This window comes from Oncorhynchus gorbuscha, linkage group LG05 (genome assembly GCF_021184085.1).
Source record: "Oncorhynchus gorbuscha isolate QuinsamMale2020 ecotype Even-year linkage group LG05, OgorEven_v1.0, whole genome shotgun sequence".
NCBI lineage: Eukaryota > Metazoa > Chordata > Actinopteri > Salmoniformes > Salmonidae > Oncorhynchus > Oncorhynchus gorbuscha.
In genome coordinates this window covers 87,408,173-87,434,288 of record NC_060177.1, presented here as the reverse complement: position 1 = coordinate 87,434,288, position 26,116 = coordinate 87,408,173, and the positions used below count along the sequence as shown (strand labels likewise).

General features: G+C 46.2%; 1 protein-coding gene across 1 annotated transcript; it reads right to left on the bottom strand.

The window, feature by feature from the left end:
- Positions 1-835: 835 nt before the first annotated feature.
- ankrd34bb (ankyrin repeat domain 34Bb) lies at positions 836-26,065 on the bottom strand. Its single transcript, XM_046351444.1, has 6 exons — positions 25,604-26,065; positions 3,745-4,047; positions 3,204-3,441; positions 2,552-2,952; positions 1,688-1,850; positions 836-1,611 (listed from the first exon to the last, which is right to left on the bottom strand). Exons 2-6 carry the CDS (start codon positions 3,945-3,947, stop codon positions 838-840), a joined length of 1,779 nt encoding a protein of 592 aa, XP_046207400.1. The 5' UTR covers positions 3,948-4,047; positions 25,604-26,065; the 3' UTR covers positions 836-837.
- Positions 26,066-26,116: the final 51 nt, after the last annotated feature.

Here is a 26,116-nt window from a genome sequence, read left to right as displayed (position 1 = left end):
ACAGCCGACTGACACAAGCTAACGCTACCAGGCAAAGAGAATCGATGTAATATCGTCCCAAAATAATATTGCGATTGTAACTATAGATGTTTTTTTTTAAAGCATTTCTGTCTGTTGTGCCATGCAATTTCTGCATCTCAGGCTTCAAACAGAGAGCGATCAATTAATTAATCAAAGAAGAGCTCAGCCCTGTTTCCTGGCGTGTTCTCAATGGTTCTGATGCGCCAATCGTTATTCCCTCATGAGCTTGATGGAATGACAGGTCTGGTTGGCAAAATAAGTGTAATTAAGCACATTGAAAAAGCTGGGATGAGCAATAAGTCTTCTGGTAGTTATTTGTTAACAATGTCATGGTCACCCAGCAGCATGATGTCATGGTCACACAGCAGCATGACATCATGGTCACACAGCAGCATGACGTCATGGTCACACAGCAGCATGACATCATGGTCACCCAGCAGAACGACATCATGGTCACACAGCAGCACAATGTCATGGTCACACAGCAGCACGACGTCATGGTCACACAGCAGCCCGACGTCATGGTCACACAGCAGCACGACATCATGGTCACACAGCAGCAACAATGTCATGGTCACACAGCAGCACGACGCCATGGTCACACAGCAGCAACAATGCTTGACATAGGAAGCGATCACAGTCAGCCAAGCACACAGTAGCCAGACACAAAGAAAATGCAACCTTTTTTTGGTCCCAGAACTGTTTGTGCTGTTTTGCCAAGGAGTAACAGGGACAAGACGACACAAACAGATCTGGGATCAGTCTAGCATCGTTCGTCTTATTGGCCGAAAGAGCTCCTGGAGGTTGAACAGCTGTTTAATCTGCTCTGTCTGCATGGATTATCTCCTGGAGGTTGAACAGCTGTTTAATCTGCTCTGTCTGCATGGAGTGTCTCCTCAGCAGTGTCTGCTTTGACTTCAGATCTCTGGGGGTGGCAGGAGCACAGGGGACAAGAGGCTTTGATCCCAGCCCTGCAACACCCCCGTTCAGATTCAGTGCCTTGGTGCTTCCACTCAGGCTGGGGCAGGTTGAGGTGGGGCTGACCCCGATGTCGGGTATGGGTGCGTGGGGGTTGAGAGGGGGCAGGTACCCCGGACGGGTGTGGGAGATGTGATCCAGGAGCAGGGCCCCCGAGCCTCTCCTCTCCAGGTTTGCAGGACCTCTTCTCTGGGTAGCACTCTCCAGGGACTCCCGGGAGCCCGACAGTGTGGAGGATCTACTACTGACCAGTTTACGCTTCTCAGTTCCCCCTACAACACCCCTGGAGGAGTCTCCATTCTCTGGGTGGCTGCTGTGGCTGCCAAACTGGGGAAGCTGGGAGTCAGAGCTGTAATGGTCTATGCCAATGTTGCGGCGGCGAACCACATTCCTCAGGCTGGACACAGCCAGGTTGGGAAGGCAACCGTCTGGAGAGGTTTTGTTTACGGGGAGGACAGGCTCATGGGTGCCACAGGGGTAGCCTCCATAGCTTCCTCCGTCCCCCCGGTGCAGGAGGTTTGGGTGGGAATAAGCTGCAGCACTGTCGTAAGACATCTTCCTACTAAGGCCTCCTCTTCCTCCTACCCCGCCACCTCCGTCACTCTCAACCACCTGAAAGAGAAAAAAATATACAAATTAATTATTATACAGGCACATGAGAAGTTATTCATTTGATTATTATCATGACCTGCTCCAGCAGCCCCGTGGCATCCTTGGGGTCGATACTTTGGTGGCGGGCGACGATCGGATGTGCCCCGGGCCCCACCCTTCCGGACCCAGAGAGGACCAGGCTGTTGACCCGGAAGGAGAGCTCTTCCTCTGGGGTGATGTCCAGCAGCTCCTCGGTCAGGCTGGAGGAAGAAGAAGAAAACACACGTACATATTAGTTTGGAGAGGCTGGACCAATGGGAAGCTACTTGCTCAAGGGCAGGAGATAGTATCTAGGACACTGATGCCACCAACCCTCCAGTTGCGGATCTACTACTGACCAGATTTTCTTCCTTGACAGACATAGGATTCAAACTGGTAACCCTCCAGTTGCCGACCCACACTGGACCAGATTTTCTTTCCTGACAGATATAGGATTCAAACTGGTAACCCTCCAGTTGCCGACCCACACTGGACCAGATTTTCTTTCCTGACAGATATAGGATTCAAACTGGTAACCCTCCAGTTGCCGACCCACACTGGACCAGATTTTCTTTCCTGACAGATATAGGATTCAAACTGGTAACCCTCCAGTTGCCGACCCACACTGGACCAGATTTTCTTTCCTGACAGATATAGGATTCAAACTGGTAACCCTCCAGTTGCAGACCCACACTGGACCAGATTTTCTTCCCTGACAGATATAGGATTCAAACTGGTAACCCTCCAGTTGCCGACCCACACTGGACCAGATTTTCTTCCCTGACAGATATAGGATTCAAACTGGTAACCCTCCAGTTGCCGACCCACACTGGACCAGATTTTCTTTCCTGACAGATATAGGATTCAAACCGGTAACCTCCAGTTGCTGGCGCACTTCTCTAACCTAGTCTAGGCTACCTACCTGGAGACCTTGTTCTGCTGCAGCCAGGGCTCAGAGTGGAGCCGCTGGGGATGGAACATCTTCACCACCCCAGGACCGGGGCCTCGAAACAGGTTAGGGTCCCTGGTCGGGGAGCCCGGCTGAGAAGAACCAGAACCAGCAGAACCAGAGATGTTTGTTCCACCACCCTGGTGGTGGTGCTCCCTGAGGCCCAGGAGGGGGCTCCCTGGCTGGGGTGAGGCAGTGGCTGAGGTGCCCTGTGGAGGGGTGCGGAGCTGGATCTCTGAGGGGGACATGAGGCAGGCAGCGGAGCCAGGGGTGAAATGCAGGCGCTCCTCCAGGTCGGGAGGCGGGGGTACGTTCAGGTACTGCTTGGTCATCTGGCGTCCTGACGGCAGCTTGTCCGTGGTGATGATGATGACCTGTAATAAAGGCCATCAGATGTTTAAAAAAAAATCCAAAGCCACTTCTAGTAGAGGGTGCAAATGGGTGGCCCCAGCAAAGGGTTGCAAAACTCTGGTTACTTTCCCAAAATTCCCAGGTTTTCCAGAAGTTCTGGTTGGAAGATTCCAGGAATCAGAAGGAGATCAGCAGGAAACCTCAAACCAGGATTCCTGGGGAAGTTTCCAGAATTTTGCAACCCTTCCAAGCGGAATCAAACCCAAATCCTTACCTCCTTGCCCTTGGCCTTGCAGGCATCCAGTAGGACTCTCAGGGCCTCGTTGTCCCCTGCGTTGACGGCATAGACCAGTGCAGAGAAGCCAGAGTGGTCGTCCAGGCTGGGGTCAGCTCCACTCCCCAGCAGTAGAGAGAGGACCTCTGCCCCCGCCTGTTCCAAACAGGCATGCATCAGGGCCGTCTTACCGGTCTTGTCCTGGATATTTGGGTCAGCTCCGCTCTCCAACAGATACCTGTTGATGTAATGTTGATCAATACCTTGCGGAAACACCTGAAGAGGAGGTACAGGGTCTTATGGACACTACGGCAGGCCATTGGTGGCCAAGATGATTCATTAAGGGACCTTTTTGGTGCAGGATTTTGCTCCAGCCATCGCACCTGATTTAACTAATTATACAATCATAGTCTTCAATACAAACTGTGTTAAGTCAGGTGTGTAACTATTTTGGCTGTTTAACTGTATGTAGTAAAATTCTGCACTGGCCCATTTGGACACTCCTGCTCTGCTGAGCGATGTTCCTACTTCGTTAACGTACCGAACCATCTTGTGTTTGGGCACGCTTTGTGCGTCCGTGTGGCGCGTCCTGCACGCCACCATCAGGGGCGTCTCGCCGCGCTCGTTGCTCTCGTTGATGTAAGCACCTCCCTCCAGCAGCAGGCGTGTCAGACGCAGTCGGCTCAGGAACACTGCCTTGAGCAGAGAATTCCCGTCCGTACGCACCAACATCGCATCTTCCATGACAGCAGGGTTAAAGGTGAAAGGTCACGCTAATGCAGGTACCTGTACTGTTTCTTATAAGGTCATCTGTAATTTATGTATATACGATTTGTTCAAGGCCCTGTGGGAATACAAATACAAATGGACAGGTCACTAAATAATCCAGACAACAGTATTTGAGCACAAGATAACCCAGGTCTAAACCTGACGCTGATTTGAAAGAGAGACAGAAGGCCCCAGAGGAGCAGAGTTGCTCTTTGATGTATTGACACTGCCTTGGACAACACAGGATGTATTGATACTGCCTTGGACAACACAGGATGTATTGATACTGCCTTGGACAACACAGGATGTATTGATACTGCCTTGGACAACACAGGATGTATTGATACTGCCTTGGACAACACAGGATGTATTGATACTGCCTTGGACAACACAGGATGTATTGAGACTGCCTTGGACAACACAGGATGTATTGAGACTGCCTTGGACAACACAGGGTGTATTGACACTGCCTTGGACAACACAGGATGTATTGATACTGCCTTGGACAACACAGGATGTATTGATACTGCATTGGACAACACAGGATGTATTGATACTGCCTTGGACAACACAGGATGTATTGAGACTGCCTTGGACAACACAGGATGTATTGAGACTGCCTTGGACAACACAGGGTGTATTGACACTGCCTTGGACAACACAGGATGTATTGATACTGCCTTGGACAACACAGGATGTATTGATACTGCATTGGACAACACAGGATGTATTGATACTGCCTTGGACAACACAGGATGTATTGATACTGCCTTGGACAACACAGGATGTATTGACACTGCCTTGGACAACACAGGATGTATTGATACTGCCTTGGACAACACAGGATGTATTGAGACTGCCTTGGACAACACAGGATGTATTGATACTGCCTTGGACAACACAGGATGTATTGAGACTGCCTTGGACAACACAGGATGTATTGATACTGCCTTGGACAACACAGGATGTATTGAGACTGCCTTGGACAACACAGGATGTATTGATACTGCTTTGGACAACACAGGATGTATTGACACTGCCTAGAACAACACAGCATGTATTGACACTGCCTTGGACCACTCATGATGTCCTGCTCACCTACAGTCTCTCCTCTTTATTGTCAAAACCTCTGATGGCTGTGTTTCTAGACACTATTAACCATGAGGTTCTCATCACAAAACTGTTCAAGTTCAATGTTTCCCCCTAAGCCATCAGATGGATGAAGTCATACCTTGAAGGAAAAACCCAGTGTGTCAGAGTGATCAATGAGCCGTCTCCTACTCTCAGCTATGATGTGGGCGTGCCCCAAGGGTCAGTATTGGGGCCCTTCCTGTTCAGCCTGTACATTAATGATCTGCCTTCTGTCTGTACTGGGTCTGAAGTTCAAATGTATGCAGATGATACAGTGATATATGTGCAAAGAGCAAACAACAAGCTGCACAAGAACTCACTACTGTAATGGTCCAGGTTACAAAGTGGCTCAGTGACTCGTGTTTGCATCTCAATGTGAAGAAAAAAACTGTCTGCATGTTCTTCACAAAGAGGGCAACTGATGCTACTGACTGAGACAGATGTCTGTGTGTCCGGGGAGAAGCTCCAGGTGGTATCTGATGCTACTGACTGAGACAGATGTCTGTGTGTCCGGGGAGAAGCTCCAGGTGGTATCTATAATAATAATAATAATAATAATAATATATGTGGTCCTTCTGTAGCTCAGTTGGTAGAGCATGGCGCTTGTAACGCCAGGGTAGTGGGTTCGATCCCCGGGACCACCCATACGTAGAATGTATGCACACATGACTCATTATGCAACACTGAAACTCCTAGAGTGACTATGTTCCTAGAGTGACTATATGTTCCTAGAGTGACTATATGTTCCTAGAGTGACTATATGCTCCTTTGGATAAAAGCGTCTGCTAAATGGCATATATATTATTATTACTAATTTCCGATTCATACAGAGTTGTTTGACTACATGGGCAGTGAAACAGTACTTCAATGCTATGAAACTCCCCCACCTAACATACTGCTTGACTAGTTGGGCCCAAGCTTGCTGTACAACATTAAGACCCATTCAGTCTGTCTACAAACAGGCTCAGAAGGCATGAGTTCCTCCGGAGTTGGGAAAATCTTGTGCAATACACTGACGTCTCATATTCAAGAGCCTATTGGAAAGGGCCTGTTTTTTTGTCCTTGGTACCTGGACATGAGGAAGACACTTAACAGACAGACGCAACATGTTATACAACACTGACGACCTCCGCTTGGTTTGAGGGACCGGTGTTTGTGCGCGTGTTTGTGTTTGTGTGTTTGTGTGTGTGTGTGTGCGCGTGTTTGTGCGTGTTTGTATTTGTGCGTGTTTGTGTGTGTTTGTATTTGTGCGTGTGTTTGTGTTTGTGTATTTGTGCGTGTGTTTGTGCGTGTGTGTTTGTGCGTGTGTGTGTGTTTGTGCGTGTGTGTGTGTGTGTTTGTGTGTTTATGCGAGTGGAGAAGGAGAGGGAGGGGATGGAAAGAGACGTGAGTAAATGAAGTCTCTTCACCTTCACCCCCGTCTTCCCCACTCCTCCTCCTACAAACACACACACACACACACACACACACGCACACACCTCTCCCCCTAGACAGTTTCAGTACATACAACGGGTCTCTCTTCATGACGTGTTCTGTGAAGAAAAAATACTTTGTCCGCTGTCACCCTTTTGCTAGAGTGACTATATGACGTTATGCAACACTGAAGCTCCTAGAGTGACTATATGACGTTATGCAACACTGAAGCTCCTAGAGTGACTATATGTTCCTAGAGTGACTATATGACATTATGCAACACTGAAGCTCCTAGAGTGACTATATATTCCTAGAGTGACTATATGACATCATGCAACACTGAAGCTCCTTGAGTGACTATATGTTCCTAGAGTGACAATATGTTCCTAGAGTGACTATATGTTCCTAGAGTGACTATATGTTCCTAGAGTGACTATATGCTCCTAGAGTGACTATATGCTCCTAGAGTGACTATATGACGTTATGCAACACTGAAGCTCCTAGAGTGACTATATGACGTTATGCAACACTGAAGCTCCTAGAGTGACTATATGCTCCTAGAGTGACTATATGACACCATGCAACACTGAAGCTCCTAGAGTGACTATATGTTCCTAGAGTGACAATATGACGTTATGCAACACTGAAGCTCCTAGATTGACTATATGCTCCTAGAGTGACTATATGTTCCTAGAGTGACTATATGTTCCGAGAGTGACTATATGACGTTATGCAACACTGAAGCTCCTAGAGTGACTATATGACGTTATGCAACACTGAAGCTCCTAGAGTGACTATATGTTCCGAGAGTGACTATATGACATTATGCAACACTGAAGCTCCTAGAGTGACTATATGTTCCCAGAGTGACTATATGACGTTATGCAACACTGAAGCTCCTAGAGTGACTATATGCTCCGAGAGTGACTATATGCTCCTAGAGTGACTATATGACGTTATGCAACACTGAAGCTCCTAGAGTGACTATATGTTCCTAGAGTGACTATATGTTCCTAGAGTGACTATATGTTCCTAGAGTGACTATATGCTCCTAGTGACTATATGCTCCAAGAGTGACAATATGACGTTATGCAACACTGAAGCTCCTAGAGTGACTATATGTTCCTAGAGTGACTATATGTTCCTAGAGTGACTATATACTCCAAGAGTGACTATATGACATTATGCAACACTGAAGCTCCTAGAGTGACTATATGCTCCTAGAGTGACTATATGCTCCTAGAGTGACTATATGCTCCTAGAGTGACTATATGCTCCTAGAGTGACTATATGTTCCTAGAGTGACTATATGTTCCTAGAGTGACTATATGCTCCTAGAGTGACTATATGCTCCTAGAGTGACTATATGACATTATGCAACACTGAAACTCCTAGAGTGACTATATGTTCCCAGAGTGACTATATGACGTTATGCAACACTGAAGCTCCTAGAGTGACTATATGCTCCGAGAGTGACTATATGCTCCTAGAGTGACTATATGACGTTATGCAACACTGAAGCTCCTAGAGTGACTATATGTTCCTAGAGTGACTATATGTTCCTAGAGTGACTATATGTTCCTAGAGTGACTATATGCTCCTAGAGTGACTATATGCTCCTAGAGTGACTATATGCTCCTAGAGTGACTATATGCTCCTAGAGTGACTATATGACATTATGCAACACTGAAACTCCTAGAGTGACTATATGTTCCTAGAGTGACTATATGTTCCTAGAGTGACTATATGTTCCTAGAGTGACTATATGCTCCTAGAGTGACTATATGCTCCTAGAGTGACTATATGTTCCTAGAGTGACTATATGCTCCTAGAGTGACTATATGCTCCTAGAGTGACTATATGACATTATGCAACACTGAAACTCCTAGAGTGACTATATGCTCCTCGAGTGACTATATGACGTTATGCAACACTGAAGCTCCTAGAGTGACTATATGTTCCTAGAGTGACTATATGTTCCTAGAGTGACTATATGTTCCTAGAGTGACTATATGTTCCTAGAGTGACTATATGTTCCTAGATTGTCTAAATGCTCCTAGAGTGACTATATGACGTTATGCAACACTGAAACTCCTTGTGTAACTACAGTTGAAGTCGGAAGTTTACTTACAATTAGGTCGGAGTCATTATAACTCATTTTTCAACCACTCCACAAATGTCTTGTTAATTAACAAACTATAGTTTTGGCAAGTCGGTTAGGACATCTACTTTGAGCATGACAGATTATTTCACTTATAAATCACTGTATCACAATTCCAGTGGGTCAGAAGTTTACATACACTTAGTTGACTGTGCCTTTAAACAGCTTGGAAGATTCCAGACAATTATGTCATGGCTTTGGAAGCTTCTGATAGGCTAATTGACATCATTTGAGTCAATTGGAGTTGGACCTGTGGATGTATTTCAAGGCCTACCTTCAAACCCAGTGCCTTTGCTTGACATCATGGGAAAATCTAAAGAAATCAGCCAAGACCTCAGAAAAAAAAACTGTAGACCTCCACAAGTCTGGTTCATCCTCGGGAGCAATTTCCAAATGCCTGAAGGTACCACGTTCATCTGTACCACCAATAGTATGCAAGTATAAACACCGTGGGACCACGCAGCCTTCATACTGCTCAGGAAGGAGACGCGTTCTGTCTCCTAAAGATGAACGTACTTTGGTGCGAAAAGTGCAAATCAATCCCAGAACAACAGCAAAGGACCTTGAGAAGATGCTGGAGGAAACGGTTACAAAAGTATCGATATCCACAGTAAAACGAGTCCTATATTGACATGACCTGAAAGGCCACTCAGCAAGGAAGAAGCCACTGCTCCAAAACCGCCATAAAAAAGCCAGACGGTTTGCAACTGCACATGGGGACAAAGATCATACTTTTTGGAGAAATGTCCTCTGGTCTGATGAAACAAAAATAGAACTGTTTGGCCATAATGACCATCGATATGTTTGGAAGAAAAAGGGGGAGGCTTGCAAGCCGAAGAACACCATCCCATCCGTGAAGAACGGGGATGGCAGCATCATGGTGTGGGGTTGCTTTGCTGCAGGAGGGACTGGTGCACTTCACAAAATAGATGGCATCATGAGACAGGAAAATTATGTGTATATATTGAAGCAACATCCCAAGACATCAGTCAGGAAGTTAAAGTTTTGTCGCAATGGGTCTTCCAAATGGACATTGATCCCAAGTATACTCCAAAGTTGTGGCAAAATGACTTAAGGACAACAAAGTCAAGGCATTGGAGTGGCCATCACAAAGCCCTGACCTCAATCCTATAGAACATTTGTGGACAGAACTGAAAAAGCATGTGCGAGCAAGGAGGCCTACAAACCTGACTCAGTTACACCAGCTCTGTCCGGAGAAATGGGCCATAATTCACCCAATTTATTGTGGGAAGCTTGTGGAAGTCTACCCGAAACATTTGACCCAAGTTAAACAATTTAAAGGCAATGCTACCAAATACTAATTGAGTGTATGTAAACTTCTGACCCACTGGGAATGTGATGAAAGAAATTAAAGCTTAAATAAATCATTCTCTCTACTATTATTCTGACATTTCACATTCTTAAAATAAATTGGTGATCCTAACTGACCTTAACCAGGGAATTTTTACTAGGATTACATGTCAGGAATTGTGAAAAACGGAGTTTAAATGTATTTGTCTAAGGTGTATGTAAACCTACGACAAACAACTGAAAATGTCGGTATGCAACACAAACTCATTGTCTGCTTGGCCTTGTGTTTCTGTTGCTACCATAGCAACTGACTTTTAGAGCACGAGAGAGAGAATACGTGTGTGTTTGTGTGTGTATTCATCATCGCAGTGTGTGTGTTTGATCATTTCAACAGGTAAGATGTACGTGGATGGATGGATAAAAAAATATGCTCCATTCAGCTGCCTTTTGTATTGAAGTAGAGGGGTTAGTGTCTGACAACTACCGTAACCGAGTGACTGAGGAAACATGGGAACCAACAGGTCACGAAGTCTGTGACACGAAGCCAACATGCCAGCTCTGAGGACCAAGGATATTATTGTTGTAGGACTTAAAGGGCTATCAAATCAAATCAAATTGTATTTGTCACATGCGCCGAATACAACAGGTGTAGACCTAACAGTAAAATGCTTATTTACAAGCCCTTAAACCAACAATGCTTTAATAAGTTTTAAGAAAAAAAAAAATAATAATAATGAAAGAGCAGCATTAAAATAACAATAGCGGGACTATATACAGGGGGGTACCGGTATAGAGAGTCAATGTGGAGGCTATATACAGGGGGGTACCGGTATAGAGTCAATGTGGAGGCTATATACAGGGGGGTACCGGTATAGAGTCAATGTGGAGACTATATACAGGGGGTACCAGTAGAGTCAATGTGGAGCCTATATACAGGGGGTACCGGTATAGAGTCAATGTGGAGCCTATATACAGGGGGGTACCGGTATAGAGTCAATGTGGAGCCTATATACAGGGGGTACCGGTATAGAGTCAATGTGGAGCCTATATACAGGGGGTACCGGTATAGAGTTAATGTGGAGGCTATATACAGGGGGTACCGGTATAGAGTTAATGTGGAGCCTATATACAGGGGGGTACCGGTATAGAGTTAATGTGGAGGCTATATACAGGGGGTACCGGTATAGAGTTAATGTGGAGCCTATATACAGGGGGTACCGGTAGAGTCAATGTGGAGGCTATATACAGGGGTACCAGTAGAGTCAATGTGGAGGCTATATACAGGGGGTACCAGTAGAGTTAATGTGGAGCCTATATACAGGGGGTACCGGTATAGAGTCAATGTGGAGCCTATATACAGGGGGTACCGGTATAGAGTTAATGTGGAGGCTATATACAGGGGGTACCGGTATAGAGTCAATGTGGAGCCTATATACAGGGGGTACCGGTATAGAGTTAATGTGGAGCCTATATACAGGGGGTACCGGTATAGAGTCAATGTGGAGCCTATATACAGGGGGTACCGGTATAGAGTCAATGTGGAGGCTATATACAGGGGGGTACCGGTATAGAGTCAATGTGGAGCCTATATACAGGGGGTACCGGTATAGAGTTAATGTGGAGCCTATATACAGGGGGTACCGGTATAAAGTCAATGTGGAGCCTATATACAGGGGGGTACCGGTATAGAGTTAATGTGGAGCCTATATACAGGGGGTACCGGTATAGAGTTAATGTGGAGCCTATATACAGGGGGTACCGGTAGAGTCAATGTGGAGGCTATATACAGGGGGTACCGGTACAGAGTCAATGTGGAGGCTATATACAGGGGGTACCGGTAGAGTCAATGTGGAGCCTATATACAGGGGGTACCGGTATAGAGTTAATGTGGAGCCTATATACAGGGGGTACCGGTATAGAGTTAATGTGGAGACTATATACAGGGGGTACCAGTATAGAGTTAATGTGGAGCCTATATACAGGGGGGTACCAGTACAGAGTCAATGTGGAGCCTATATACAGGGGGGTACCGGTATAGAGTCAATGTGGAGGCTATATACAGGGGGTACCGGTATAGAGTCAATGTGGAGGCTATATACAGGGGGTACCGGTACAGAGTCAATGTGGAGGCTATATACAGGGGGTACCGGTATAGAGTTAATGTGGAGCCTATATACAGGGGGTACCGGTACAGAGTCAATGTGGAGCCTATATACAGGGGGGTACCGGTATAGAGTCAATGTGGAGGCTATATACAGGGGGTACCGGTATAGAGTCAATGTGGAGGCTATATACAGGGGGTACCGGTATAGAGTTAATGTGGAGGCTATATACAGGGGGGTACCGGTATAGAGTTAATGTGGAGGCTATATACAGGGGGTACCGGTATAGAGTTAATGTGGAGGCTATATACAGGGGGGTACCGGTATAGAGTCAATGTGGAGCCTATATACAGGGGGGTACCGGTATAGAGTTAATGTGGAGCCTATATACAGGGGGGGGTACCGGTATAGAGTTAATGTGGAGCCTATATACAGGGGGTACCGGTATAGAGTTAATGTGGAGCCTATATACAGGGGGTACCGGTATAGAGTCAATGTGGAGACTATATACAGGGGGTACCGGTATAGAGTCAATGTGGAGCCTATATACAGGGGGTACCGGTATAGAGTCAATGTGGAGGCTATATACAGGGGGTACCGGTATAGAGTTAATGTGGAGCATATATACAGGGGGTACCGGTATAGAGTCAATGTGGAGACTATATACAGGGGGGTACCGGTACAGAGTCAATGTGGAGCCTATATACAGGGGGTACCGGTATAGAGTCAATGTGGAGGCTATATACAGGGGGGTACCGGTATAGAGTCAATGTGGAGACTATATACAGGGGGTACCGGTACAGAGTCAATGTGGAGACTATATACAGGGGGTACCGGTACAGAGTCAATGTGGAGCCTATATACAGGGGGTACCAGTAGAGTCAATGTGGAGGCTATATACAGGGGGTACCAGTAGAGTTAATGTGGAGCCTATATACAGGGGGTACCGGTATAGAGTCAATGTGGAGCCTATATACAGGGGGATACCAGTAGAGTCAATGTGGAGCCTATATACAGGGGGGTACCAGTAGAGTCAATGTGGAGCCTATATACAGGGGGGTACCGGTATAGAGTTAATGTGGAGCCTATATACAGGGGGGTACCGGTATAGAGTTAATGTGGAGCCTATATACAGGGGGTACCAGTAGAGTCAATGTGGAGCCTATATACAGGGGGTACCAGTAGAGTCAATGTGGAGCCTATATACAGGGGGTACCGGTATAGAGTTAATGTGGAGCCTATATACAGGGGGGTACCGGTATAGAGTTAATGTGGAGCCTATATACAGGGGGGTACCGGTATAGAGTTAATGTGGAGCCTATATACAGGGGGGTACCGGTATAGAGTTAATGTGGAGCCTATATGTCATGCAGGTGAAAGAGGACCCAAAAGCGACTTAACAGAAACAGAGTTTATTTAAATCCAAACAGGGAATAACAAAAATCCTCTAGTCTGTAGAGGGGAATAACTAGAGAAGCGGCCACAGACTGCAGGTCGCTTCGGGTAGGCGCAGGCCGTAGTTGATAGAGCCACCTGCTCACACGCAGCATCTGATGAAGGCAAAAAACACGACAGGACAGGGCGAAACACAATCACAGCATGGTGAATACAAAACAAGGAACCGACGGGACAGGAACGGATCACAAAGGAATAAATTGGGACTCTAATCAGGGGAAAGGATCGGGAACAGGTGTGGGAAGACTAAATGATGATTAGGGGAATAGGAACAGCTGGGAGCAGGAACGGAACGATAGAGAGAAGAGAGAGCGAGAGAGTGAGAGAGGGAGGGGGAGAGAGAGGGATAGAAGGAGGGAAAGAACCAAATAAGACCAGCAGAGGGAAACGAATAGCATGGGGAGCACAGGGACAAGACATGATAATAAATGACAAACATGACACTATATACAGGGGGGTACCAGTAGAGTCAATGTGGAGGCTATATACAGGGGGGTACCGGTATAGAGTTAATGTGGAGCCTATATACAGGGGGTACCGGTATAGAGTTAATGTGGAGCCTATATACAGGGGGTACCAGTAGAGTCAATGTGGAGGCTATATACAGGGGGTACCGGTATAGAGTCAATGTGGAGACTATATACAGGGGGTACCGGTATAGAGTCAATGTGGAGACTATATACAGGGGGTACCGGTATAGAGTCAATGTGGAGACTATATACAGGGGGTACCGGTATAGAGTCAATGTGGAGACTATATACAGGGGGTACCGGTATAGAGTCAATGTGGAGACTATATACAGGGGGTACCGGTATAGAGTCAATGTGGAGACTATATACAGGGGGTACCGGTACAGAGTCAATGTGGAGCCTATATACAGGGGGTACCGGTATAGAGTCAATGTGGAGACTATATACAGGGGGTACCGGTATAGAGTCAATGTGGAGCCTATATACAGGGGGTACCGGTATAGAGTCAATGTGGAGGCTATATACAGGGGGTACCGGTATAGAGTTAATGTGGAGCCTATATACAGGGGGTACCGGTATAGAGTCAATGTGGAGACTATATACAGGGGGTACCGGTACAGAGTCAATGTGGAGCCTATATACAGGGGGTACCGGTATAGAGTCAATGTGGAGGCTATATACAGGGGGTACCGGTATAGAGTCAATGTGGAGACTATATACAGGGGGTACCGGTACAGAGTCAATGTGGAGACTATATACAGGGGGTACCGGTACAGAGTCAATGTGGAGCCTATATACAGGGGGGTACCAGTAGAGTCAATGTGGAGGCTATATACAGGGGGTACCAGTAGAGTTAATGTGGAGCCTATATACAGGGGGTACCGGTATAGAGTCAATGTGGAGCCTATATACAGGGGGTACCAGTAGAGTCAATGTGGAGCCTATATACAGGGGGTACCAGTAGAGTCAATGTGGAGCCTATATACAGGGGGTACCGGTATAGAGTTAATGTGGAGCCTATATACAGGGGGTACCGGTATAGAGTTAATGTGGAGCCTATATACAGGGGGTACCAGTAGAGTCAATGTGGAGCCTATATACAGGGGGTACCAGTAGAGTCAATGTGGAGCCTATATACAGGGGGTACCGGTATAGAGTTAATGTGGAGCCTATATACAGGGGGTACCGGTATAGAGTTAATGTGGAGCCTATATACAGGGGGTACCGGTATAGAGTTAATGTGGAGCCTATATACAGGGGGTACCGGTATAGAGTTAATGTGGAGCCTATATACAGGGGGTACCAGTAGAGTCAATGTGGAGGCTATATACAGGGGGTACCGGTATAGAGTTAATGTGGAGCCTATATACAGGGGGGTACCGGTATAGAGTTAATGTGGAGCCTATATACAGGGGGTACCAGTAGAGTCAATGTGGAGGCTATATACAGGGGGTACCGGTATAGAGTCAATGTGGAGACTATATACAGGGGGGTACCGGTACAGAGTCAATGTGGAGCCTATATACAGGGGGGTACCGGTATAGAGTCAATGTGGAGGCTATATACAGGGGGTACCGGTATAGAGTCAATGTGGAGACTATATACAGGGGGTACCGGTACAGAGTCAATGTGGAGACTATATACAGGGGGTACCGGTACAGAGTCAATGTGGAGCCTATATACAGGGGGTACCAGTAGAGTCAATGTGGAGGCTATATACAGGGGGGTACCAGTAGAGTTAATGTGGAGCCTATATACAGGGGGTACCGGTATAGAGTCAATGTGGAGCCTATATACAGGGGGTACCAGTAGAGTCAATGTGGAGCCTATATACAGGGGGTACCAGTAGAGTCAATGTGGAGCCTATATACAGGGGGTACCGGTATAGAGTTAATGTGGAGCCTATATACAGGGGGTACCGGTATAGAGTTAATGTGGAGCCTATATACAGGGGGTACCAGTAGAGTCAATGTGGAGCCTATATACAGGGGGTACCAGTAGAGTCAATGTGGAGCCTATATACAGGGGGTACCGGTATAGAGTTAATGTGGAGCCTATATACAGGGGGTACCGGTATAGAGTTAATGTGGAGCCTATATACAGGGGGTACCGGTATAGAGTTAATGTGGAGCCTATATACAGGGGGTACCAGTAGAGTCAATGTGGAGGCTATATACAGGGGGTACCGGTATAGAGTTAATGTGGAGCCTATATACAGGGGGTACCGGTATAGAGTTAATGTGGAGCCTATATACAGGGGGTACCAGTAGAGTCAATGTGGAGGCTATATACAGGGGGTACCGGTATAGAGTCAATGTGGAGCCTATATACAGGGGGGTACCAGTAGAGTCAATGTGGAGCCTATATACAGGGGGTACCGGTATAGAGTTAATGTGGAGCCTATATACAGGGGGTACCGGTATAGAGTTAATGTGGAGCCTATATACAGGGGGTACCAGTAGAGTCAATGTGGAGGCTATATACAGGGGGTACCGGTATAGAGTCAATGTGGAGCCTATATACAGGGGGTACCAGTAGAGTTAATGTGGAGCCTATATACAGGGGGGTACCGGTATAGAGTTAATGTGGAGCCTATATACAGGGGGTACCAGTAGAGTCAATGTGGAGGCTATATACAGGGGGTACCGGTATAGAGTCAATGTGGAGCCTATATACAGGGGGTACCAGTAGAGTCAATGTGGAGCCTATATACAGGGGGTACCGGTATAGAGTCAATGTGGAGACTATATACAGGGGGTACCGGTATAGAGTTAATGTGGAGCCTATATACAGGGGGTACCGGTATAGAGTTAATGTGGAGCCTATATACAGGGGGTACCGGTATAGAGTTAATGTGGAGCCTATATACAGGGGGTACCGGTATAGAGTTAATGTGGAGCCTATATACAGGGGGTACCGGTATAGAGTTAATGTGGAGCCTATATACAGGGGGTACCAGTAGAGTCAATGTGGAGACTATATACAGGGGGTACCAGTAGAGTCAATGTGGAGGCTATATACAGGGGGTACCGGTACAGAGTCAATGTGGAGGCTATATACAGGGGGTACCAGTAGAGTCAATGTGGAGACTATATACAGGGGGGTACCAGTAGAGTCAATGTGGAGACTATATACAGGGGGGTACCAGTAGAGTCAATGTGGAGGCTATATACAGGGGGGTACCAGTAGAGTCAATGTGGAGGCTATATACAGGGGGTACCAGTAGAGTCAATGTGGAGGCTATATACAGGGGGGTACCGGTACAGAGTCAATTTGGAGGCTATATACAGGGGGGTACCGGTACAGAGTCAATGTGGAGGCTATATACAGGGTGTTACGGTACAGAGTCAATGTGGAGGCTATATACAGGGGGGTACCAGTAGAGTCAATGTGGAGGCTATATAAAGGGAGTACCAGTAGAGTCAATGTGGAGGCTATATACAGGGGGGTACCAGTAGAGTCAATGTGGAGCCTATATACAGGGGGTACCAGTAGAGTCAATGTGGAGCCTATATACAGGGGGGTACCAGTAGAGTCAATGTGGAGGCTATATACAGGGGGTACCAGTAGAGTCAATGTGGAGCCTATATACAGGGGGTACCAGTAGAGTCAATATGGAGCCTATATACAGGGGGTACCAGTAGAGTCAATGTGGAGGCTATATACAGGGGGTACCGGTACAGAGTCAATGTGGAGGCTATATACAGGGGGTACCAGTAGAGTCAATGTGGAGCCTATATACAGGGGGTACCAGTAGAGACAATGTGGAGCCTATATACAGGGGGTACCAGTAGAGTCAATGTGGAGCCTATATACAGGGGGTACCAGTAGAGTCAATATGGAGCCTATATACAGGGGGTACCAGTAGAGTCAATGTGGAGGCTATATACAGGGGGTACCGGTATAGAGTCAATGTGGAGCCTATATACAGGGGGTACCAGTAGAGTCAATGTGGAGGCTATATACAGGGGGGTACCGGTATAGAGTCAATGTGGAGCCTATATACAGGGGGTACCAGTAGAGTCAATGTGGAGCCTATATACAGGGGGTACCGGTATAGAGTCAATGTGGAGACTATATACAGGGGGGTACCGGTATAGAGTTAATGTGGAGCCTATATACAGGGGGTACCGGTATAGAGTTAATGTGGAGCCTATATACAGGGGGTACCGGTATAGAGTTAATGTGGAGCCTATATACAGGGGGTACCGGTATAGAGTTAATGTGGAGCCTATATACAGGGGGTACCAGTAGAGTCAATGTGGAGACTATATACAGGGGGTACCAGTAGAGTCAATGTGGAGGCTATATACAGGGGGTACCGGTACAGAGTCAATGTGGAGGCTATATACAGGGGGGTACCAGTAGAGTCAATGTGGAGACTATATACAGGGGGGTACCAGTAGAGTCAATGTGGAGGCTATATACAGGGGGGTACCAGTAGAGTCAATGTGGAGGCTATATACAAGGGGGTACCAGTAGAGTCAATGTGGAGGCTATATACAGGGGGTACCAGTAGAGTCAATGTGGAGGCTATATACAGGGGGGTACCGGTACAGAGTCAATGTGGAGGCTATATACAGGGGGGTACCGGTACAGAGTCAATGTGGAGGCTATATACAGGGTGTTACGGTACAGAGTCAATGTGGAGGCTATATACAGGGGGGTACCAGTAGAGTCAATGTGGAGGCTATATAAAGGGAGTACCAGTAGAGTCAATGTGGAGGCTATATACAGGGGGGTACCAGTAGAGTCAATGTGGAGCCTATATACAGGGGGTACCAGTAGAGTCAATGTGGAGCCTATATACAGGGGGGTACCAGTAGAGTCAATGTGGAGGCTATATACAGGGGGTACCAGTAGAGTCAATGTGGAGCCTATATACAGGGGGTACCAGTAGAGTCAATGTGGAGGCTATATACAGGGGGTACCGGTACAGAGTCAATGTGGAGGCTATATACAGGGGGTACCAGTAGAGTCAATGTGGAGCCTATATACAGGGGGTACCAGTAGAGACAATGTGGAGCCTATATACAGGGGGGTACCAGTAGAGTCAATGTGGAGCCTATATACAGGGGGTACCAGTTGAGTCAATATGGAGCCTATATACAGGGGGGTACCAGTAGAGTCAATGTGGAGGCTATATACAGGGGGGTACCGGTACAGAGTCAATGTGGAGGCTATATACAGGGGGGTACCAGTAGAGTCAATGTGGAGCCTATATACAGGGGGTACCAGTAGAGTCAATGTGGAGCCTATATACAGGGGGTACCAGTAGAGTCAATGTGGAGCCTATATACAGGGGGTACCGGTACAGAGTCAATGTGGAGGCTATATACAGGGGGGTACCGGTACAGAGTCAAGGTGGAGGCTATATACAGGGGGGTACCAGTAGAGTCAATGTGGAGACTATATACAGGGGGGTACCAGTACAGAGTCAATGTGGAGCCTATATACAGGGGGGTACCAGTACAGAGTCAATGTGTGGGGGCACCAGTTAGTCGATGTAATTGAGGTAATATGTACATGTAGGTAGAGTTATTCAAGTGACTATGCATAGATAACAACAGAGTAGCAGCAGCGTAAAAGAGTGGTCTGGGTAGCCCTTTGATTAGCTGTTCAGGAGTCTTATGGCTTAGGGGGTAGAAGCTGTTAAGAAGCCTCTTGGACCTAGACTCCGGTACCGCTTGCTGTGCGGTAGCAGAGAGAACAGTCTTTGACAATTTTTAGGGCCTTCCTCTGACACTGTCTAGTATATTTAGGTCCTGGATGGCAGGCAGCTTGGCCCCAGTGATGTACTGGGCTGTACGCACTACCCTCTGAGATGCCTAGCAGTCGGAGGCCGAGCAGTTGCCATACCAGGCAGTGATGCAACCAGTGATGCAACCAGTCAGGATGCTCTCTATGGTGAAGCTGTAGAACCTTTTGAGGATCTGAGGCCCCATGACAAATCTTTTCAGTCTCCTGAGGGGGTATAGGCGTTGTCGTGCCCTCTTCCTGACTGTCTTGGTGTGTTTGGACCATTCTAGTTTGTTGGTGATGTGGACACCAAGGAACTTGAAGCTCTCAACCTGCTCCACTACAGCCCCGTCCATGAGAACGGGGGGGCGTGCTCGGTCCTCCTTTTCCTGTAGTCCACAATCATCTCCTTTGTCTTGATCACATTGAGGGAGAAGTTGTTGTCCTGGCACCACACGGCCAGATCTCTGACCTCCTCCCTCCTTCCTTCCTTTCATTTCATTTCATGCAATGTCAGGTGATTCGAGAAACCAATTTAGGCCAATAATTATTCTGTATCATAAACTGGATAGTTAGCGTCCTAGATGCTGACTGATTGGCTGAAACAGCATTCCAGCCGTCTGTACAGTATATCTGACATTATACCCCAGGTATGACACAATGCAATGTGTAAATATTATTGTGCTGAAAAAATCTGTTGTATCACAACTGTTTTGCCAAATGCGTCTGTTGTACAACTTGTGTGTGTATTTGGCCAGAGTGTGGCTGCATGTGTTTGCAGACAGCAGGAAGTGTGAGCTCTACAGTCAGGATCCATTGCAAATGGCACCCTATTCCCATAGTGCACTACTTTAGACCAGAGCCCTATGGTACCATATTCCCTACATAGTGCACTACTTTAGACCAGATCCCTATGGCACCATATTCCCTACATAGTGCACTACTTTAGACCAGAGCCCTATCTAGGGAATATGGTGCCATAGGCCTGTGGTCTAAAGTAGTGCACTATATAGGTAATATGGTGCCATAGGCCTCTGGTCTAAAGTAGTGCACTATGTAGGGAATATGGTGCCATAGGGCTCTGGTCTAAAGTAGTGCACTATGTAGGGAATATGGTGCCATAGGCCTCTGGTCTAAAGTAGTGCACTATGTAGGGAATATGGTGCCATAGGGCTCTGGTCTAAAGTAGTGCACTATGTAGGGAATATGGTGCCATAGGGCTCTGGTCTAAAGTAGTGCACTATGTAGGGAATATGGTGCCATAGGGCTCTGGTCTAAAGTAGTGCACTATGTAGGGAATATGGTGCCATAGGGCTCTGGTCTAAAGTAGTGCACTATGTAGGGAATATGGTGCCATAGGCCTCTGGTCTAAAGTAGTGCACTACAATGAGCGTACAAAACATTAGGAACATCTGCTCTTTGCATGACATAGATTGACCAGGTGAATCCAGCTGAAAGCTACGATTCCTTATGGGCAAATGAGGGTGAATGAGCAAAACAAAATATTTAAGTGCCTTTGAACAGGGTATGGTAGTAGGTGGCAGGCGCACTGTTTTCAGTGTGTCAAGAACTACAATGCTGCAGGGTTTTTCATGCGCAACAGTTTCCTGTGTGCATCAAGAATGGTCCACAACACGAAGGACATCCAGCCAACTTGACACAACTGTGGGAAGCATTGGAGTCAACATGGACCAGCATTACTGTGGAACGCTTTCAACACCTTGTAGAGTCCATGCCCTGACGAATTGAGGCTGTTCTGAGGGCAAAGGGGGTTGCAAGTCAACGGTAGGAAGGTGTTCCTAATGTTTTGTACACTCAGTCTATATAGGGAATAGGGTGCGGACGCACCCTGAGAGGCAGCAGGGCTGGTGACGAGGGCTCTCTCTGTAGGGTGGCATTTAAACCTCTTTAAGCGCTTTGCTTTGAGAGCCGGTCCTGGCCTTCAAACTGCCTGAGTACAGAGAGAATGCATGATGACAGCCAACTCAGTGGCAGCCAGGAGAATACAGGAACCATTTCAAACCGTTTGGGCTGGAGAGTGAGTGGGGAACACATCTCGCCGGCAACAAAAGAAAAGAGAAGAAGAATAGTCATTATGTCATTGATGTCAGAAAGACTGTGACGAGCCTGTGAGGTTTTGTTGTTCCGTTTGACAGAGAAACAGAACCTTCGACAACATGGACGACATTTTCATTTTGGAAATTGACCTAAATCATCCATTAGGGATTAGAATTTATAAGAAAAGTAAAAAAATCTTGTAGAGAAAATGTTATAAAATCAGATGTGTCATGTTATATTTGATCAAATATATCAAAATGACATCAGGTTTCTGCAATGTCCTTTAAAGTACATTATAATGAATTTCCTTGAAAATGTAGATAAGCTTTTTTACCCCAATGTTTGCTGTTGATATCAGGATATATTATATATATTTAGAATCAGTCAAGGAGATGGAAAGTCTGAGTATATCTATGTTTTGTGTGTGTGTGTTGTGTGTCTGAGCATGTCTGTGCTGTGTGTTATGTGTATCTGAGATTTTTATTTTATTTTTTAATTCAACTTTATTTAACCAGGTAGGCTAGTTGAGAACAAGTTCTCATTTGCAACTGTGACCTGGTCAAGATAAAGCATAGCAGTGTGAACAGACAACACAGAGTTACACATGGAGTAAACAATTAACAAGTCAATAACACAGTAGAAAAAAAAGAGAGTCTATATACATTGTGTGCAAAAGGCATGAGGAGGTAGGCGAATAATTACAATTTTGCAGATTAACACTGGAGTGATAAATGATCAGATGGTCATGTACAGGTAGAGATATTGGTGTGCAAAAGAGCAGAAAAGTAAATGAATATAAACAGTATGGGGATAAGGTAGGTAAAGTTGGGTGGGCTATTTACCGATAGACTATGTACAGCTGCAGCGATCGGTTAGCTGCTCAGATAGCAGATGTTTGAATTTGGTGAGGGAGCGATTTTTGCAATTCGTTCCAGTCACAGGCAGCAGAGAACTGGAACGAAAGGCAGCCAAATGAGGTGTTGGCTTTAGGGATGATCAGTGAGATACACCTGCTGGAGCACGTGCTACGGGTGGGTGTTGTTATCGTGACCAGTGAACTGAGATAAGGCGGAGCTTTGCCTAGTATGGCCTTGTAGATGACCTGGAGCCAGTGGGTCTGACGACGAATATGTAGCGAGGGCCAGCCGACTAGAGCATACAGGTCGCAGTGGTGGGTGGTATAAGGTGCTTTAGCAACAAAACGGATGGCACTGTGATAAACTGCATCCAGTTTGCTGAGTAGAGTATTGGAAGCTATTTTGTAGATGACATCGCCAAAGTCGAGGATCGGTAGGATAGTCAGTTTTACTAGGGTAAGTTTGGCAGCGTGAGTGAAGGAGGCTTTGTTGCGGAATAGAAAGATGTTTTATATGAGTCTGGAAGGAGAGTTTACAGTCTAGCCAGACACCTAGGTACTTATAGATGTCCACATATTCTAGGTCGGAACCATCCAGGGTGGTGATGCTAGTCGGGCGTGCGGGTGCAGGCAGCGAACGGTTGAAAAGCATGCATTTGGTTTTACTAGCGTTTAAGAGCAGTTGGAGGCCAAGGAAGGAGTGTTGTATGGCATTGAAGCTCGTTTGGAGGTTAGATAGCACAGTGTCCAAGGACGGGCCGGAAGTATACAGAATGGTGTCGTCTGCGTAGAGGTGGATCAGGGAATCGCCCGCAGCAAGAGCAACATCATTGATATATACAGAGAATAGAGTCGGCCCGAGAATTGAACCCTGTGGCACCCCCATAGAGACTGCCAGAGGACCGGACAGCATGCCCTCCGATTTGACACACTGAACTCTGTCTGCAAAGTAGTTGGTGAACCAGGCAAGGCAGTCATCAGAAAAACCGAGGCTACTGAGTCTGCCAATAAGAATATGGGGATTGACAGAGTCGAAAGCCTTGGCAAGGTCGATGAAGACGGCTGCACAGTACTGTCTTTTACCGATGGTGGTTATGATATCGTTTAGTACCTTGAGCGTAGCTGAGGTGCACCTGTGACCGGCTCGGAAACCAGATTGCACAGCGGAGGAGGTACGGTGGGATTCGAGATGGTCAGTGACCTGTTTGTTGACTTGGCTTTCGAAGACCCTAAAAATGCAGGGCAGGATGGATATAGGTCTGTAACAGTTTGGGTCCAGGGTGTCTCCCCCTTTGAAGAGTGGGATGACTGCGGCAGCTTTCCAATCCTTGCGAGGTCAAATCCACCATTTATCATACTTTACAAGTGATATATCAACGTGCAGTTTTCAGAGTGTAAGGCAGGCTGACCTCATTCTACTCAACACCCCCCCCCCCCCCCACAGACACACACACGCGTTTCTGCGTCATTACAGCAGGGCAACGGTGTCACAGTCAGACTAATGTGGCTAGTTCTTACTGTATGTATAGACAATACAAATATTACTTTTTTTTTTAAAGCACTCTGCATGAGTCAACTGAACCCTGGGAGGGGGGGGTGGTCTCCTTTCTTGATGGAGCAGGGTTGAGATGATGTTGTAGGTTACTATACTCTGAGTAAGATTACTTTTGTAAAGGCTTTTTAATTAGGTGATTAACCATCAATTGAACATTTAGAGATACGTTATACATCATTGAAATATTTGAATTAACTGTCATAGTTTGTTGGTTAAAGTTACTGTGCTGCTGTGTGTGACTGTGTGACTGTGTTGCTGTGTTGCTGTGTTGCTGTGTGTGTGTCTCAGTTAGATGAACAAATAGGCAACATTGGTTCTTTAATATGCCTCAATACATCTACTATTAAATCATTTGAAGTAAATGTTTTTTCTACCCCACAATTCAATTCCCCCTCGTTCAAAAGATTGATAGCAAGTGGGGATGTGTGTGTGTGTGTGTGTTTGCTTACCTGTGTGTGTGTGTGTGTGTGTGTGTTTGCTTACCTGTGTGTGTGTGTGTGTGTTTTTGCAGGGTATTTTTTCTTTTGCACATAGGAACGTAGTTATTGTAAACAATATTTTCCATAATAATAATAATATATTTTCCATAACAACCAGGGACTCGAGTAGAAGGCAAACTGACCGTGGTTAGGAGATGAAGTCCCATGTCTACAATTGACTTAACTGTATATATCAGTAATGGTGACTACAGTAATACTTAGAGAAGTGCCAATATCTTGCACTCAGATGTCCCAGGAATGGATGTACACACTTCAGCGTAAGGAACTATTAGTGCACAAAAAAACAGACATGTACAGAATTGAAAGGCAATAAACCTCGCATAGTCTAGTCCAAGTGGCACTGTAGTGAAAACTGCAAACCGTTATCTTTCACTCGTTGACACAGATAGTACTATTTCACATGAATATTTTCTGTCAAAATGAACATTTCTCCCACCTCCTCATCCATCTATGTATGTCTTGTCCAGTTAGAAGTGTTTTACTACATGTCTTTGTTTTCAGTATTAAAGTGTTGAGGTCAATTCAGGAAGTACACTGACATTCCGGAATATAATTCTCTTCAATGCTTTTCAATTTGGAAAATGTCAAATTCGAATTTTGGTTTACTTTATGGTTAGAATTTAAATGGAATTGGCCATAACCCTCTTCGGTATAATTCTGTTTGTTTTGAATACTCACATGTATTCACAGCCTCATCACATGTATTCACAGCCTCATCACATGTATTCACAGCCTCATCACATGTATTCACAGCATCACATGTATTCACAGCATCACATGTATTCACACAGCATCACATGTATTCACAGCATCACATGTATTCACACAGCATCACATGTATTCACAGCATTACCATAAGTTGTTTCAATGAAGGGACTCACCATTAGTTGTATGGCCCTGTTTCCATAAAATGACATTTGATTCTCTTGCTATACCCCTCAAATCACCTGGGATTCTCTTGCTATACCCCTCAAATCAACTGGGATTCTCTTGCCTGTTGTTATACATCCTACTTGAACAGTTGACAATGCACCAAAAGATTCCCACCGAGGAACAAAACTACCGAGGAACAAAGAGACAAGGAGAGTGATAAGATAGAAGTGTGATCTATGAGTGAGAGATCCTTTGAGTGAGAGAAAGGAGGAGGAATAGAGTGGAGAGGGAGAGGCGGAGAGCAGGTGTGACCATTCTGTTGGCTAGCTGGGGAAGAGAAAGATAACCCTGCCACTTTAAAGAGAGAGACAGAGAGAGAGGAAGGGAGGGAGGAGAGACAGAGAGAGCGAGAGAGACAGAGAGAGAGGGGGGGGGGAGACAGAGGAGAGAGACAGAGAGAGAGCGAGAGAGGAGAGAGAGACAGAGAGAGAGAGAGGGAGGAGAGAGGAGAGAGACAGAGA